This window comes from Cryptomeria japonica, chromosome 1 (assembly GCF_030272615.1).
Source record: "Cryptomeria japonica chromosome 1, Sugi_1.0, whole genome shotgun sequence".
Classification (NCBI taxonomy): domain Eukaryota; kingdom Viridiplantae; phylum Streptophyta; class Pinopsida; order Cupressales; family Cupressaceae; genus Cryptomeria; species Cryptomeria japonica.
The window spans coordinates 494832879-494845323 of NC_081405.1; the positions used below are offsets into that span (position 1 = coordinate 494832879).

Consider the following 12445-nt stretch of genomic DNA (forward strand, 5'->3'; position numbering starts at 1 on the left):
TACAAGGATCCATGGAAAGAATGAATTATATCTACCTTATCATGTGACAATACTAGAAAGAAAACATATGAACCTGCAAGAAATGGTGATAGGTTAAACACACACAACCCAATATAGATTTCTATCTTGTGATCTTATGGGCACTTGTTGTGAAATATATTGCAAAGTATGCATCAAAGACATAGAAAAAATATGAGACTTGTACTAATATGCTAACAAGAATATTTGCAAATCAAAAAATAGATGATAGAAATTGTCACAAAACATGATATAGGAGTATAGAAAGAAGGTAATATGCATCCAGAATTGCTCCTCATTTCCAATCAACCTTTTACATATTTGAATATTGGACAAGAAGTCTTCCATTAAATAAAAAGAACCAAAAATGAAAGTCAAACCCAATCTAGCTACCTAGATTTCTACATAAACTAACCTCTAGAGATAGAAACCATAACACTACTTGAATCTACAATATCTTTCTCCTTTGTTGCAGGTCGTAAAAAATACAAATGGAAGGACAAAAAGGAAAAATCCATTGTCAATGTTTTCCCAAAATTCTACAACATCCCAAAGGAGTCAAAACACTTTGAGACATTCTATTGGAGTGAGTTACTCTTATACAAACATTTTCAAAACATAGAAATCGACATAGGACTTAATAAAAATAAAATAATCACAAATTGGAACCAAATGAACACAATAAAATATGTTGTGTGGAATGTCATTCATGCCACCGAAATTGAAGCAAGCTCAGAAGAAATTAGAAGATAGCAATAAGAAGATGAACACAAGGGAAACAATAGAAATGAATGAATCAAAATTATTTTCACAAATGAGACTCTCAAATAATGTTCGCCTAGATGAGCTCAAAATGCTTGGCATATGTGATTTTGATAACAATAATAGATGGGATCAACCTACAATACCCCAAGATTTACATGAAATTTCCCCAAAACTCATAAACATGAAAAAAAACATGCAACCAAAATCAAAATGTGCCAAATAACTTTGACATCCCAAACTATACACTTTTACCAAAACAAAGGCTTGCTCTCACAATAATTACAAACCACAAAAAACATCACCCAAATAAACCATTGCACATGATCATTCAAGGAACAACATGAACAAGAAAATCCTACCCAATCGCTTGCATAAGGAATGCACTCCAAAGTAAGACACCACAATTGAAGAGACAAATACTTACACTAGCTCATATAGGAGTTGTCGCATTTAACATACATGCATTAACGATACGATCAACGCTTATGATTCTTATCAAAGAAATGGAATCATCGTAGGGACAAGAATTAATATTATTGCAAGAAGAGATGAAACATATAAGGCATATCCCATTGATTAGATGAGCTTCATAGGGCTAAATATACTACTACAAATAGATACTAGATTACATAAGGCTTTTCCCCACCGACAACATGTATACTTCGATGGAGTATCTATAATTCTAATTGGTGACCTTGCACAACTCCCATTTGTGTTGGACAAACCTATCTACACATAGCACTCAAATGCCAAAATATTGGGGGACCAATTTACAACAATTGTCACCTTACAAACAATGTTCTATAAAAAAGGTGGAGCTCAAACACAAAGAAAATTCCATCAAACATTGCAAAACATATGGAATGCAAAACCAACACAAGAATATTGGTAGCTTTTAATGACCCTCACAAACAAACAACTTACATCAAGTGAAAAAGAACAATTTGAAAAGTCAATGCACCTATTTGCTACTGATGGTTTAATAAGATTGCACAATAGAAGAATGTTAAAATTGTTGAACCATCCAATTGCAATAAGTACTGCAACAAACACCAGGAACATAAAAGATAATGTAGCTAATGATGAACAACTTGAAAAAATAAGCACTACTATGTAAAGGTCAACAAATCATGGTCACAACTGACATATGGACACAAGCAATACTTGTAAATGGAGCTCTTGGAAAAGTTATTGATATTATTTACAACCCTGGCTCCAAACCACCAAGCATTTCAATGTACGTTGTGGCAAGGATCGATGATTACAATGGGCCACCATGGAACCAAGACGACCCAAAAATTATATCAATAATACTTGTATTGCTAGGCAACGGTAAACATATACCATTCACAATGATATGGGCTATTACCATACATAAATCCCAGGGTCTTACACTACAAAAAGTAACAATTGATATTGAAAAAAGAGAAAGACAAGGACTAACATTTACAGATGTATCCAAAAAGTCATTAAATGACCTCCACATTCAACTGATGTTCTCCTTCGAGCGATACTCTAAAATGCAAAATAATCCTAATTATTCAAATTATTATTTTTAATAATATTATCCTAATTCAATTATTGGACCATTTAGGATCCTATCTAATTCAAATTCTCATAATGAAGATTTACATGTCAAGAGTAATAGTTTTGGCTGTCACCAATAACTCACAACATAATGGTTGGACCGTCATGTTCGACACACAAAACTTCTTAGATTGATGCATGGACAAGACAAAAGATGAATAAGTATACATATTCTTGGAGTTGCTTATACTAGATTTTGTACATTTTATGGATAATGACAATTGTAAAGAACATATCTCACTAGTCAACACCAAATGTATCCAATGTAATCAACTTCTCAAATTAATCATTTCAATAGATTATAAAAACGTTTCATACTATAAAAACATTTTTTACAACAGAATTTTCAATTCATATTTAATATTTTATTTCAATATCAATTCATTCACATTATAAATAATTGTAATTAATAAATGTATTTTCTATTTTCTGCAATTTTCGTACCCTCCAATACTAAATGAAAAATGGCATTGCTAATTTCACCACTACAATTGTAAAGCAGTAAAATTATTCAAATGATCGTGGACTCGTGGGTTAAAACCGAGTCATCACTACTTGCTGTTAAATTTAGAACCAGAACTTAGTTCGATGAAATGGAGTTAAAAAATGACATAACTCTTCGGATGGATCACTCTTCAACTCAAAATGTCATGTAAAATTTGAGAGCTATGAAACTCCATGTAAAAAACGAAGCAATGGTTCAAAGCTATCAAATCCATTCCCGTTGTGTGTAGATATCGATATAATTACTCGCAGAAACAGAGTGAACCAGATGGCAAACAAACTCCACTAACAACATGACAATCCTCACTGTTTTCACCAAGCTAAGATGGTATCAAACGCAAGCAAATATGTTGGTCAGGAATTATAGCTATTCTTTGGCCATAGATTATAATAACAGAGGAGAGTTGAAGGAATTGATAAACAATTTATGCGACAAAAGACGAGTGAAGGTCGTAGATCATACCACTTATGCTAACCTTCTTAAAGCCTGCATCAAAAGAAGAGCCTTGGAAGAGGGTAAGTGCTTGCATGCTCATATAATCCACACAAAATTGCGTCCTGGCATTTTTCTCAGCAATCGTCTCCTTGATTTATATGTCAAATGTGGAAGTCTGGAGAGTGCACGCCAACTGTTTGACAAAATGCCTCAACGAGATTCGTGCTCTTGGAATACATTGATTGCTGGGTACGCAAAGTCCGGAAACTTTGAAGATGCGCGCAAACTGTTTGACGAAATGCCGGAACGAGGAAATGTTTCGTGGACGTCCATGATTGCAGGATATGTGCAGAATGGCCGTAGAGGGGATGCTTTGGAGCTGTTTGAGAAAATGCAAGGTGCAGATGTTGAAGTGGATCAGTTTATTTATGCTGTCGTTCTCAGTGCTTGTGCAAGTTTAGCATCTCTGCAAGGTGGTAAAGCAATCCATGCTCGTTTGTTTAGAAATGGAATGGATTCAGATGTGTATATAGGCAATGCACTTCTTGACATGTATGCCAAATGTGGGGTTTTGGAAGATGCACACCAGGTGTTTGACAAATTACTTGAGCGAGATGATGTTTCATGGAATGGTATGATTTCTGGATATGCCAGATATGGATATGGTGAAGAAGCCTTGAGATTTTTCTTGCAGATGCAACAGGCAAACATGAAACCGACACCTTTCACTTTTGCAAGTCTCCTCAGTGCATGTGCGAGCATGTCATTTCTGAAACAGGGCAACCAAATCCACAGTTACATTGTTAAAAATAACTTAGATTCAAATGTAATATTGAGTAATGCTCTAATTGACATGTATGCTAAATGTGGAAGTTTGGAAAATGGAATCAAAGTGTTTGACAGGATGCCACAATCAGATGTGATTTCATGGAACACTTTGATTGCAGGTAATGCGTGCAATGATCGGGGTGAAGATGCTCTGGAATTGTTTATGAAGATGAGATGGACCGGCTTGAAGTCTAGCCAGTGCACTCTTGCAAGTGTACTCAGTGCTTGTGCCTCCTTAGCAACTTTAGACTTGGGCAAGCAAGTCCACGGTAACATAATTCAAATAGGATTCGAATCCGATGGCTTTGTTGGTAGTGCCCTTATTGACACATATGCAAAATGTGGAAGGATAAATGATGCACGCCAAGTATTTGCTGGCATCCCTGATAAAAATGCAGTTTCATGGACTACAATGATTGTTGGATATGCCCAGAATGGATGTGGAAAGGAAGCCCTTCAACTCTTTGAAGAGATGCTGCTTGTGGGCATGAAGCCAAACCACATTACTTTTGTTGGTGTTCTTGCTGCATGTAGCCACGCTGGTTTGGTGGACGAAGGTCGATTCTACTTTGATTCCATGAGTAGAAATCACGGCATTACACCTGTAGCAGAACACTATACATGTGTGATTGATCTGTTTGGGCGAGCTGGGATTTTAGAAGAGGTAGAGCATTTAATAGACAATTTACCATTTGAACCTGATGCTTTTATGTGGGGATCAATACTCGGTGCTTGTAGAATTCATGGAAATGAAAAGCTAGCAAAGCGTGCAGCAGATTGCCATTTTAAGTTGGATCCAGAAAATGCTGCACCATATGTGCTTTTATCAAACATATATGCGGCAAACGGAAAATGGGAGAATGTAGCAGAGGTGAGAAAGATGATGAGTGGTAAGCTTGTCAAGAAGCAGCCTGGCTGCAGCTGGGTTGAAATAAAAAACAAGCCACATATATTTAGATCGGAAGATGGTTCACACCCACAAATTGGAGAGATCCATGCAATGTTGGAAAACCTAAGTATACAGATGAAGAAGGAAGGTTACATACCTGACACAAACTTCGTTTTGCTTGACGTGGATGAGGATCAAAAGGAACGCCTCCTTCTTCATCACAGTGAGAAACTTGCTCTTGCGTTTGGGCTTATTAATTCATGTCCTGGTGCGCCAATTAGAATTGTTAAAAACCTTCGAGTATGTGGTGATTGCCATACTGCCATGAAGTTCATCTCTAAGATTGTTGGGCGGGAAATTATTGTGAGGGATGCGACACGGTTCCATCATTTCACAGGTGGATATTGCTCTTGTACAGATTATTGGTGAGATTCAGTGAAGGAGCTGACTAAACTTCAATCAATTGTAGGATTATATATGATCCTACTCACTTTTCAGTTGCAATGGAATTGCATTTCCTTGAGACTGACGTACATGCACCCTTAGAATTAAAAATTCTCGCTGTGATGCAGAAATTGAATTGCCATATTTCACAAATGCTGAGTATTCTTTGTGCCGATGACAAAAGAAATAGTTTTCAATATTCTGCGGATTTACAGGAAAATTTGAGAAAGAAGTTAAATGGAGAACTGGCAATGGAAATCATTCAGTGTTCAACCCTGATACATAAGATAATACAATCTGATTGGTGATTATGTTTCAGGAGCATTGCATGATGAGTATCATAATGACGTCCCTTCCAAGGCAGTACATGGAATCTGGAAGAGTGCTTCGGGAAACTTATTGTATTTTTTTTAATGCCTTATACTTTCTGATGCACTAGAACCTTCAAGTGCTGAAGTACCAGAGGCTGCAAAGTGGAAGAGCTACTGGAAGTGCTTAGGAAGCCATGAGAAGCAAGTTCAATGCTGGCATGAAGAGTACCGACGCAGAACAGCTATGTAAAAAATGAGAGATGCAGAATCAAGAGAGTAAGCAGTCATATAGAGTATGTCTTTAATAAGGGAGAACAAATATGGAATTAAAAAGGCACAATGTGAAGGCTCAACAATAAAACCATTTGAAGCGCGGCAGAGTTTAATAAGTAGATGAGGAATATAGTTTTGAGAATGTGAAGTCCAATAGTCATTTGACCATTTCTTTCCTCTGTCTCTTCATATTTGAAGAGTTAAACATTTGTATAAAAGGATGAGTGCAGATTATGTATCGTGTATGAGAGTAACAGTGAATAAAGATATTGCCATGCTTTCCCGTGGATGTAGCCTTTAATGGTGAACCACGCAATTCACTGTGTTATGTTTATTTTATGATCATCTCTATTTTTTGTTTTGCTGTTTGATATTATCTAATCTGTTCTGATACCAATTGTTGAAGAATTGAGCAGATTTAAAAAATAGAGCAGAAAACAGAGCACACACAACAAATAATACATAAATTATGTGGTTTGCCAAATTGGCTACATCCATGGAAACAGCAGCTAATACGAGATCTTCATCTTGCAGATTACAATTAATAATCCCCTATATATAGAAGTCAATTGGGGAACAGCATAATTAAAGAGACACGGAATGTGAAGGGGCAAAGCCCGGTGGACTTCACATACCAAACATATATATGCCTCTCAATGGATGGATTTATTTCATGTACCTTTGGGTACAAACTCAAGATGCTACAATTTTATTTGAAGCTTGAAAATTGAGTTTTGAATTAGAAAGCAAAACTGCGCACTACAAAATGTTGGCCAGGTGATCTAAACGATTTTTTTTCTTAATTTCTACCTACATACACTGCAAAAGCACCATGCCTATGATTCTACAAGCTTGTGAGTTTATCCTTAGAAGTGTATCTGGGTGGGCTGTGTTGTTTAAACTGTCATTAACTTTAACCAGTTGTTTGAATCCTTCCGTTTCCTATTCTTGTTCATCAGAATGTATGATAATGGTGTTTGTTAGAGTCTATAGATTCCTCGTCCTCCTATTGAAACTTTAGATGTTTGTTACTAGTAGATGTCTATGAGTATCATCTTGAGTTCCTTGGAAAGGGAATGCTGTTCTTGCACTAAGCATTCCAAACCGGGAGGGAGAAGAAGGACAAAATTGGAGGAGACAGACATTTCTCCAATTTTGCATTCACCAAGATGATCTCGTGTTCAATTCTCATTATTGTACATTAGCTTACCAAATTGAAATATTCAAGATCCATATCTGGCCAATATTAGTTGACGAGTCACATGCCAATTTTAGGAATATGTTTACTGTAGGCTATTCATGATGTTATATCTAGTAACACACTGTAAAGGGCGTGACTACAGCCTATTCCTGTTGTTTATTTGCAGTTTATCCTTTATTTGCTTTGAATTGTTGTCTATGCAATTGAATATCTGCTATACATGATCTCATTACCCTCTTAGGTAATCTAACAACAAATTTAAACTACTCCTGGTTGTGAAGGGGCTTCTTTCTTAGAGGATCTTCAATGTTTATTTTACTATTTATTCACATAACTCAGCAGCATATTTCAATTGAATTTATTATTGCTTACCTAGCTTTTTAAATCATATCTATTGATTGATGTGCTAATGTGATTGTATGTCAAATTAAGAAAATGTCATAGTTAATACAATGCTATGAAATGCCTTAGGGAAAATTTTATGGAGTTCTATTTCAAGTTCTATTTCAACTTTGACATGTGCAATTCATCTGGCTTAAAATTATTATTTGTACGTATAATAAAATTCACAGCATTATTAGTTTCTGCCAGAACTATAGCAGAGAAGGGCAACGTTAAATGGTGATTAATAGCCAATCAGGATTCAATTTTATTTCAATATTTGATTCTGTTTGCTATGTGCATCAGTTAAGGCTACAGGAAATATTGATCAGAAGTCTTTTGGCATTCTGTGGTTGGAGTTTCAGATGAGTTCACAGATTGTCAGAAGCTCTGTAGATATTATGAGGCGAGAGAAGGCACAAATACTGAAGTGTGGTGGCAGATTATCGGGAAGAAGATGCATTTATGAGCTACAATAAGACTATATCGAACGACACATGGCCTGCACATTTTTTCTGGTAGAAACACATTTTTGCATGCACCATATAAACAGTCCACGTACCTTGTTTATGTTTCTATGTTCTGCATACAGGTCTAGCATGCTCTTCCTCATCACTTTTTTCTGGTGCTTCTTTTGTGCTCAGACCTGTACAGGTAAGTTTGGCTGATAAAGCATTTGATTTTCATGTGTCTCTGTAAAAGAAAAGTTTTGGATGTTTCTCTTTGTGGGTTCGGGCTCTGCGCTCTAATTTTTTTTGTTGGGCTAAGTTTAACTCTAGCATTTTCATAGATGCAAAAAAATATGGGTAAAAATGTCCATGCAGGTAAAATGCTCATTACAGTGTATTTTACATGTTTTTTCTATAAAACCATGCATTTTCTCTTTCAAGATGCCAATTTAATACATTTAGTAATTAAATTTGACCAAAAAAAAGTTTTTAAGAAGTTTTAATTTTTTAGTACTTTCTAACCTAAATTTTTTTTGACTTATGGAGTTCTCTCTCAATACTAGTCTGCAAACTATGCATATACATATACATATATATGAAAAAAATTCATAAATAAATTCAGCTTATATTAATTAAAAAATATTAGAGTATAAATATTATAAATACCAAAATATATTCAATTTAATATACTTTTTATTTTAAGAACCTTGTAGAGATTTGTCTTCCCTTTCTCGGCGGATACGTTGTAGAGATTTTGGTGGACCCGCAGGTGAACCGGACCCAAATTGGGCCTGGCAGCAGGCGAACCCGGTAACGTAGGTTCAAAAATGCCACAGCCTGGAGAATTTCATATCATTTCATGTCACCTCCTTGTGCGGACAGCTAAACTTTTGGCAAAATTCCTTTTCCGTACAAGAGATTTCTTTAGGCAGGAGGAAAAAATAAATTAAACTTAACAAAAATTTCAGTTGCATTTAAATCGTATTGCTGATTTGGTGGATCCAAAGGCATCGACATTTGATCATTAACCGTCTATTTAATTTCAATCTTTTTTCTCAGCCTTGACTGATAAATAACATTTGAGATATCATGGTTCTAGTTGCAAGACACAACTTAGATGATACTGTAAGTATAATTTGGGAATGTCACTCCAAAACACAAAATTTATGCATTAGAGCTCCCAAAACAATTTGGAGTATTATGTTTCTGGTTGCAAGACAAAACTATTAGGTAATACTTTTCCATGACACAGATTATGTTCGAGAGCTCTGAAGGCCAAAACATTTTGGAGCATCATGTTTATGATTGCAAGAAAAAACCATTAGGTGACACTTCAGCTATAATTGAAAATATTGTTTCATCACACAATTTATGTGTAAGAGCTTCCAAAACATTTTGTTTGGAGTGTCATGTTTAATCTTTAGTTACAATTGACAATCTCATGTTTACAACTAATTTTTGACATTGACAAATACATTCTCTAGGATCGCTTTGTCATAAGGCTTTTGCTTGGCATCCTATTTTTATATAAAATTGACATATGACTGTGACATTTTGGGTAATGGTTTATTAGGGTTTGTCACTTTTAATCGGAACTGAGCTGAGTATACTAGTTGATTTTTGTCCTTGACAAATATATTCTCTAGGATCGCTTTGTCAAAGGCTTTTGCTTGGCAGCCTATTTTTATATAAAATTGACATCTGACTGATATTTTGCCTATGGTAATCTAAGACTTAGTTACTTTTTATAAGAATCGAGCTGAGTATGGTAGTTGATGACATCCCATGGAATAACAAGTATAAATAGAAACTAGCAATTGAGTCAACTATGAAATAAGGATGCTAAGATGGCATGCCTAGGGATAAGGATGCTAAGATGGCATGCCTAGGGTACAAATGATCTTATCTAAGAATAGCCTTGAATGCCGATCTATGTTCCTATATATCGAAGAGCAAGGATTTCTCATAGATTAACTTCCTTGATGCTCCTCCTTGAATGCCGATATCCAATGTATATCTCTTCCTTGGAATGGAAGAGTCATTTTCTTCTCATAGTCACGTCCCCTCCTAAAAAATGGTGTCTCTCTGTTTGTGACCATTGCCTTTGATTTGACTAAACCGCTGAAGGTTAACTTAATAAAATCCTTTCCCTACACCTGCGCCTCTTTAATAATGATCTGCTGTTGCTTGGGTGTAATCGCTTAATAAAACACACTCCTGTATATAATCACTGCATAGGAACTCAACGATGCTGAATTACTAGCTTATTATATTAGTTTCTTGTATTAGAAATCTCAGAAAATCGTGAAGTCTTATGAATAAGATGATTTTCTAACAGTGACGTCTCCTAAAGTCCTTTATGGCGGGGGCATGACATCAGGGAATGCTATCTATTCTAATCTTTGTGAATAGCATATGTACTTTCATGCAAGATAACATCAATCGCTCATGGAAACTGACATCGGGCTAGCAAAGGAGCACCAGAGAAGTAAAAACCAATCTCTATTTTTATGTATTATGTACTTGAAATCCATCTAAATGTGTTCTACTTAGCATTTAATAGCCATTTTTGCTTTGTTCTACTAAATGGTGTATCTATTTGTTCTTAAAATTAAGACATTTTTGTGGAACAGATTATTGACCTCTGCAAATATACTCAAGATATGAGAAATAAGGTGCATTCAATAATTGATAAATTTACTGAATGTGGACTTCGATCTCTTGTTGTAGCTAGATAGGTATGCTAGTCTTAATTTGGCATAATGAGGAGTTGCAAGGTTAATTGAATTTCTCCTATCAAACAAATTTCTTTCAATTTTTTATTTTAAAAAAAATGGTTATTAGAATATTTGCATAAGGTCTCTTTGATATGAAAACTACAAGAAGTACCTGGATAGAGCAGAGTAAGTGCTAGAGTTCCATGGCAATTTGTTGGCTTGCTGTCTCTGTTTGACCTTCCTCACTGTGATAGTGCTGAAACAATTCTCTGAGCACTTAACCTTGGTTTCCTGTCTCTATTGTATGCCTAATGAGTTTTTTTTCATGAGCTTTAGTGTCATGATAGTCAATGACAATGATTATTAGATTATATGACTGTTATTTAGATAATCATGACTCTTCTTTCAGTCTTCTTCGGGAAGTTCCTGCTTTACAGCCTTCGTTATATTTGTGACACTTGTTTTCAATCTATTCTATCTTGAAAGTTTTAGAACCATCGTATCCGTACTGTTAGTTGACAATGTGCTATAATCGCCCCCACTACAATTTGAACACGAATTCATAGTGGGAGACAAACGAAAGAAGTCTCATATTGCTTCAATATTTTAGTACTTGTTTGTGGGAAAAATTTAAAGAAACCTTAGAATCCAGTTGTTGAAAGATTGGTGAGCTGATTTTTGTAAGAATACTTAGAAAGATCTTGACTAAAGAATTCAATTAAATACCTAGCATTGAATGTGGGTTTGTAATAGAATGACACCTTCGCAACATGATTGTTTTGGTGAGGATGCTTGAAGTGTTAAACTCACAATCTGGTTTTATTATGGACAGGGTTATTGTTGATTTGGGTGTATTAGATATTGAGTAATAGAAAGTAGTAGTTATATCCTTTCAGTCATCTTTATGCTTCCCTTTAGCTATTGCATTGGTTTAAGTATAAAGTTTGCGATAATGCAACTCATCATTTTATATGATTAAAGAAATTCATTCTTATTATTAATAACAAGTATGGTATTGTGTAGACATCTAAATATGCACACTTAATTAAATGAATTTTATTTGTTTAATTATCATTTATCCACCCTTTTTCTTCTATCCAACCATTAATCAGATTCAACATTTGATTAATTCTCATTTCTTCTGTTAATTAAATAAATCCTATTTATTTGATTAAATCCTCTTTCCACATTTAATTAAATCTACATTTAATTAAATTCATCTTGTTGCATATAAATAAATCAATATTTATTTATAAACCCTCCCACTTGCAATTTCCTACAAATGCAAGTTGCATCCATTTTTAGTTGAAATAAAACATTTTATTAAAATCCCAAATTTCCCCTCCACTTGCATCCTCCTACAAGATCCACTTGCTCACTAACCCACCTTCTAGAACCTTCTAAATCCCACTTAAAAAGTCTAATCCCCTCCTAAACATTGTCACATGTAAAAACAAGTCACTTCTCAAACCCTCAAAGTCTTTACAAACCATTAAAGGCTTTTGTGTCCCCAACAAGTTAACCTCCAAGAGTCTTCAATAACCATTAATGGTTAACTCAACCTCAACCCTTGGTTAAAAACTTTCCCTCTAACTTAACCATCCTTTCACCCATGGGTCTCTTCAAGCATTCATTGATTTGA

At 35.0% G+C, this 12445-nt stretch overlaps 1 protein-coding gene across 1 annotated transcript; it reads left to right on the plus strand.

Moving 5' to 3' along the window:
- Positions 1–2828: 2828 nt before the first annotated feature.
- LOC131073502 (pentatricopeptide repeat-containing protein At2g03880, mitochondrial) lies at positions 2829–6702 on the plus strand. The gene has a single exon (XM_058009945.2). It carries the CDS (start codon positions 3168–3170, stop codon positions 5454–5456), a length of 2289 nt encoding a protein of 762 aa, XP_057865928.2. The 5' UTR covers positions 2829–3167; the 3' UTR covers positions 5457–6702.
- The last annotated feature ends 5743 nt before the right edge of the window (positions 6703–12445 follow it).